Source organism: Bombina bombina, chromosome 1, assembly GCF_027579735.1.
Source record: "Bombina bombina isolate aBomBom1 chromosome 1, aBomBom1.pri, whole genome shotgun sequence".
Lineage (NCBI taxonomy): Eukaryota > Metazoa > Chordata > Amphibia > Anura > Bombinatoridae > Bombina > Bombina bombina.
The window spans coordinates 564,529,100-564,536,306 of record NC_069499.1 but is presented as its reverse complement, the minus strand read 5'-3'; the positions used below and the strand labels follow the sequence as shown (position 1 = coordinate 564,536,306).

The 7,207-nt window shown below is 36.5% G+C and overlaps 1 protein-coding gene across 1 annotated transcript; it reads left to right on the top strand.

Annotated features, from left to right (window-relative positions):
• The first annotated feature begins 3,482 nt into the window (after positions 1–3,482).
• Positions 3,483–6,102, top strand: LOC128659769 (zinc finger MYM-type protein 1-like). The gene is given in 2 exon segments (XM_053713346.1): positions 3,483–4,799; positions 4,801–6,102. Coding segments are annotated over 2 exon segments (2,619 nt in total).
• The last annotated feature ends 1,105 nt before the right edge of the window (positions 6,103–7,207 follow it).

Here is a 7,207-nt window from a genome sequence, read left to right as displayed (position 1 = left end):
TTCTCCCCTTTAATGTGTTCCCAATGATCCACTTTACCTGCTGGAGTGTATTAATTTGTTTACAAGTAGCTCCTTTACCCTTATATTTGCATTTGAAATAGTTGATTTAGCATGTGGTATCCCTACCTATGCTGAAGGTTTGTGGTCCAAGCTATACTAGATAAGCTTTGTAAACACAGCAAGTAGAAGAAACTTCACTCCCAGTGGAATATAGCAGAGATAATGTAATCTAGATATTCTCAGTAGCATCTGATTGGTGGCTGCACATAGATGCCTCATGTGATTGGCTAACCCGTGTTCATTGCTATTTCTTTAACAAAGGATAACTAAAGAATGATGCAAATTAGATAATAGAAGTAAATTGGAATGTTGTTTAAAATTGTATTCTCTGTCTGAATTATGAAAGAAATTTTTTGGTTTTAATGTCCCTTTAAGGGAAAACAATTTGACAGTATACTGTCCCTTTAAATGAACGTAAGTTCCATCTTATCAGTTTTTCTTTTATGGATAATAGATTTCACTTCTAAAGGGGTAAATAGATTAAATGTGAGGGCAGTAGGATCAGGGTGAGAGGGCCCTGATCCCACTGCCCTCAGCTAGCTTTACTGCTTTATGCTGCATATAAATATTGCCTTACAGTATTTGTCCATAGTAAGACATGCATAAAGTAATATTATTATATTATATTACTATGCATCATGCATGCCTGCCGCCATGTAGAGTCTTAGTAGAGATCAGACAAATGCTGTAAGGCTGGAATCTGTATTGCAAAAATGCCTGGCTGGAATATACAAAATGTTCAAAAAGCATTATGGTGTTGTTTCTGGTATTTGCTAATTGCTTGGGCTTTATTTGTCATTTGATTTGGCTGTAGTCTGTAGAAGCTAACATACCATTTAAAATGTGTATGATTTGGAAATGGTTTATTAGAGGGCAGCGGCTATATAATCATGTATTGCAAGTGCAACACATACATTTTTCACATCTTAATCTGTTTGGTTCTATGTATTAGACTACCACCATGGATATCATTGCACTGAGATTTGAAATATAGATTTCAGAATGACATTCTTACCATCTGCTTTTTTTTCTGTTTAGAGTATTAAAATATTATTTGTTTTTTTTAATCCCTGTATCACTGTTTTCTTTCTTTTCCGTTCCCCCCATTATTTTTCCTTATTAATAACCTGTATTTTATATTTCTTTCCTTTTCTGACTATAACTGGTACAAAAAAAAGCCACAAAAAGTCAGAATGATAGTTTATATTTTGTGAATGCTTCTACAGTGGTTAATGATATCCAGGAACATTAACATTTCCTAAAATATTTAGTGAGGCTATCATTAAATACTGTACAAGCAGTCATTCACAAAATATAAACTTTCAGACTTTTTGTGGCCTTTTGTGCTGCAGTCTTTTTTGTGCTGCAAACTTAGGCATACATGCATATTAAATGCAGCATATGTGACTAGTGAATTTTTGTTTTTTTAACTTGAAATAAATAATGTAAGCAATACAGGCCTGTAATATATTACTGCACTCAGTCGGAATATTCTTAAAATGTCATCAAATATTTCGTGAGGCTAAGTGCAAAATTATTACAGGCCTGTATTGCTCACATTACCAACCTACCTAGCTTCACACAGCTGTCACTTGTATTGTATGAGAAGTAGATGCCTGTAATATTATTATATTACAGCCAGACCTGACTGCAGTGCTTGAGTGATTGCTTGTACATGATCTGTATACATACACTTAAAGGGACAGTCAACACCAGAATTTTTGTTGTTTAAAAAGAAAGATAATCCCTTTATTACCCATTCCCCAGTTTTGCATAACCAACACAGTTATAATAATACACGTTTTACCTCTGTAATTATCTTGTATCTAAGCTTCTGCTGACTGCCCCCTTATTTCAGTTCTTTTGACAGACATGCAGTTTAGCCAATTAGTGCTCACTCCTAGGTCACTTTACGTGCATGAGCTCAATGTTATCTATATGAAACATGTGAACTAATGCCCTCTAGTGGTCAAAATGTATTCAGATTAGAGGCAGTCTTCAAGGTCTAAGAAATTAGCATATGAACCTCCTAGTTTTAGCTTTCAACTAAGAATACCAAGAGAACAAAGCAAAATTGGTGATAAAAGTAAATTGGGAAGTTGTTTAAAATTACATGCCCTATTTAAAACATGAAAGTTTTTTTTGGACTTGACTGTCCCTTTAATACCATCTGTGATTTAAAGAGAAATCTACTACACCACTGACACCAGTCTTTTCGGTGTTCCTAAACAGCACAGCAAAGTAACAGCACTAGTTCCTGCATGTGTCAAGTTCTTTCTGCAGACATGCTGCATTTTCTGTGTTGACATATTGGTTAAGATCACAGCATGTTCTGAATAGTGTGTGTTGTTTTTTTTTCTAAATGTATCTTAAAAGAATATGAGGATGTATTTTGGTAATGAATGTTCTTGTGGTAAATAAAGCAACTTTTAATGCTTTATTTATGCTTGTGGAATTTTGGGAGTTGTCCTTATCTGCCAGTGATTAATTGAGTTGCATACAAGCAAGAGTTTTCTGTTAGTTTCTCCAGCTTTCTTGTTATGCTCGTATGTTTTCTGTTCAATTTATCTTGTGCTTATCCAAGTGGTGAAACCCTGCTTCTCTGGAATGCAATAAAACTGATGTTCCTTTTATATGTGGCCATTGGGCTAATTATCATAATTATGGGTCTATAGTACTGGTTTCAAACGTGTCCTCATGCCACCCTAACAAGCCAGATTTTCAGGATATCTGAACTAGAGCACAGGTGAAATAATAATCTGATTACAATTATTTTACATGCTCTCACCCAAGGTAATCCTAAAAATCTGGCCTGTAAGGGAGGCCTGAGCACTGAGGATATGTTTCATTAACCAGTGGTCTATATAGGTGTAAACATGATATCACTATTGCATTTGTTTAGACGTTTTGGTGAATTCCTAGGAAAACATATATACCATGTCCTTACATCCAAACCCTGACAGAGATATGAAAGTATGAAACCCATTTTTTTTTTCTTTTAAGGTTCAGATAAAGTATATAAATTTAAAAAACTTTGCCATGTGCTTCTATTATGTCATTTGCTTTGTTGTCTTCATATTTTCTATTGAATCGCTACTCGCTAGTATACCTAGATAGGCTTAATAGCAGCAATGCACTATTGGGAGCTAGCTGATGATTGGTGGCTGCACATATCCCTCCAGCTCCCAGTAGTGCTTTGTTGCTCTTTCAACAAAGGAAGGATAGATACCAAAAAATAATAGGCCAATGAGTGATTTGGACTTCTCAAGACTATCCTGAAGCCTTGAGAGCCCACCTTGATTCACCTTGGGCTTGGTGCACAAAGCAGTTGACATTTAAAAAGATTGTAGAACATCAATGAAAAAGCCATTTTGTTTGCTTTAATAGGATATATTTCATTATTATTGCAGGAATATTCTATCATGCCACATGCAGTGCATAAATCAAAGAGGCCAAGTGGATGCCAGCAAAGAAAAGCAAAAGAGGCAAGAACTAAATCAATCAAAACACTTGCTGGATCCATGCTTCAGTATGTTAAAAGACCAGATGATGGCCAGGGTTCATCTAAAGACACTGCTTGTCAGTCTCCGATTGATATAGCTGATTCTTCGGATGCCATTGCTAGCATGCATTCTGCAGAAGAGCAAGAAGTGGAAATGGCAGAATCTGAAGTAGAAGAGCAAGGAGCAGAAATTGCAGAATCTGAAGCAGAAGAGAGTGCTGAAAGTGACTCTAGCCATAGCCATGATACTGTAAAAGAGATGATTGCCATTAAGGAGAAAGATTTTCAAATTTTAAGTGATGTTTCTTTCTGGGAGATACCAGTTCCAGACCATTTTCGGGTTGAAATCATCAAAAAGGGAAGTGCTTCTTTTCAGAATAAAGATGGTCCTTTCAGTGTTGTGAAAAGGCCAGATGCAAAAGCTGAAATAAAGGGAGCTGTGCGCCAACTTTCAAAAGAGCGGTTTTACAAGATGATGCCTAATGGCGAGAAAATTCTGCGATCTTGGATGGTTTACTCACCTGTCAGTGAGAATTTATACTGTTTTTGCTGCCGACTGTTTGCCATTAGTGCTACAGATACCATATCCAAATTTGTGACTGGGTTTCAGAAGTGGTGGAAACTGAACCCGAAAGTACATAATCACGAGACATCTGAAGATCACCTACGTTGCCTTGAAAATTGGAAAACTTTGGCAGCAGGACTGAAAATGCACAAAACCATTGATGCCGAAAATATTGCCTTGATGGAAATTGAGAAGAAAAAGTGTAGGGACATCTTGCACAGATTGCTTGACATCACATTGTTTCTTGCCAAACAGAATCTGGCATTCCGTGGCCACAAGGAAGATGAATCTTCATTCAATAAAGGGAACTTTCTTGAGATGGTTGAGATGCTTTCAAAATATGATTCAGTACTGAAAGAGCACCTAATTAGATTAAAGCGGAGCACATGTAAACTTAAAGTATCGGTTTCATATCTTGCACCAAAAACTCAGAATGAGTTTATAAGTGTCCTGGCAAATCATGTGAAGGAGAAGCTTGTCATGGAGATAAAGTCTGCAAAGTACTTTGGGATCATGTTTGACAGCACACCTGACATATCCCATACTGACCAGATGTCAGAAGTGATCAGATATGTAAAAATCAGCAATAGGAAAGTTGAAGTAAAAGAAGTATTTCTAGGATTTTTCCCTTTAAAGGGGAAAAAAGCTGCTGACCTCAGTTCTGAAATTCTCAAAAAAAATGGAAAGTGATGGATTGGACATAATGATGTGCCGCGCTCAGGGCTATGATAATGCTGCCACTATGGCTGGAAAACATGGAGGTGTACAGTCAATTCTTAAGGAAAAGAACAAAAAAGCTATTTTTAATGGATGTGTGGACCATTCACTTAACTTGTGCGGGCAGCACTCTTTTGCTGAAAATGCATCATGTGTGACATTTTTTGGAACTCTTCAGACAATGTTTTCTTTCTTTTCTGCTTCCACCCATCGATGGGATGTATTAATTGACCATACTGGAATGTCAGTGAAAAGGCTATCAACAACACGCTGGAGTGCTCATCATGCTGCAGTTAAGCCAGTAAAAGAAAAATTTGATAAGTTTGTAGAGGCGATTGGAGATCTTTGTGATCCAGATGAAAATTTGGAGACAAGAGGAGCAGCACAAGTTCTTTTGAATGCTCTCTCTGATTTCACTTTTCTGTGCTACCTGTACTTCTGGTCTGATGTACTTCAGGAAGTTAATGATGCACAGCAGTACCTGCAGACTAAGGGCTTAAGTCTCGACAAAGTGGTGACAAAGCTAGAGACGCTAAGACTTTTTCTGTACGAGGAACGTATTCGCCTAGTGGAAAATGCAATTGAACAGGCTCTTTTAAAATCTGAGGAATATGGAATTGCAGTAGAGAGAAGAGCCAGGTTCAAGAAGAGGATGCCAGGGGAGCAGGCAAGAGATGCTGGACTCAGTCTGCAAGAAGAAAATAAGAGGGGGATGCTTGAGTGCATTGATCGCTTTCATTCTGAAATCCAAAACAGATCAAGAGCCATCATGGAAGTAGCAGGCATGTTTGAGGCAGTTCAAGCTAAGAGTCTCATATCTGCCACTGAAGAAGAATTAAAGGTGTCCATTCCAAAACTGTCCAATTTCTATGATGAGGTATCTGAGAGTGAGCTTTTCCTTGAAATACCAAGGCTGAGAAGGCACCTGAAAGCAGCACAGATTGATCTGGAAGAAGTCAAAGACTGGGCAACATTAGAAGTTTTGACATTTATAGCTAAATGGGACTTCATAGAATCTCTTCCAACCCTGTCACTGAGCCTAAAATTATTTCTGACAATCTGTGTGTCTGTGGCTTCATGTGAGAGGAGCTTTTCAAAGCTTAAACTTATTAAGAATTATCTGCGATCTACAATGGGACAGTCAAGGCTTTCTGATCTTTCGATATTATCCATTGAAAGTGATTTAGCGAAAGACATTGATTTCCATGAAGTGATTAACAATTTTGCAGCTTTGAAGGCCAGGAAAGCAAAGTTCTAATTTAGTTGAGCTGTTCACTAAATACTTGTGTATTTGTTCCTGTTTTATTTATGTTATTTAATTTATTTCTGAAAAGTTTATTGTTACAAATGGGAGTGTATTTGTTCCTGTTTTATTTTGTGTTATTTAATTTATTTCAGTAAAGTTTAATGTTACAGTTACACATGGCATGGGAGTGTATTTGTTCCTGTTTTATTTAGTGTTATTTAATTTATTTCAGTAAAGTTTACATTTTGAAAAAACATTTATCTTTCTAATTAATTTTTTTCATGTATTATTTGAAGGTGTATGTCAAATTGTCACTACTATTGCTATTACATTCAGTGTTATATGGGAGTTACGATTTAGGAGTAACATTAGAAAAAAAAAAAATTAAGTGTGGGGTGGGGGTGGGGGGGTGACACCATGAGATACCGCCCCGGGTGACACCAACCCTAGTGACGCCACTGCATGTAGCAGATTATTACAATCCACTTTGAAATGGGTTTGTGTTTCAAATTTCTCATTTATCACCATAATCTCCAAATCTAGGAACACCACTTTTTCTTTACTATAGTGACTTATAAATTTAAGACCGTAGTTATTAACGTTCATCTCCTCAAATAGTTTAACCAACTCTTCTTTAGGTCCCTTCCATACTATTAATAGGTCATCTATATAACGCTTATAGAGTACAAGGCTTGCACCGAGATCTCTTCTATTGAAAAAACTTTCTTCCCAAACACCCATAAAGAGGTTTGCATAACTCGGTGCAAACCTCATACCCATCGCGGTCCCTTCTATTTGTAGGAAGAATTTATTGTCAAACGCAAAATAATTGTGCTCCAGTATATACTTAATATTTTTTAAAATGATTTTTTTCTGATCATCCTTCATATTGGAGTCTTTTTCTAAATAATGTCTGACAGCATTTAGGCATGTTCATGTTTAATTATAGTATATAATGAAAGAACCTACCAAAGCAGATAAAATTATTGTTCCCTTTGTAACAGACTATAATGCAGACCACTATCTAATTAAAAAAATCATAAAGAGAAATTGGCACTTATTGAAGGAAGATAATATTATAGGCGACAAGCTGGCGGACAAACCAACCTTTATCTTT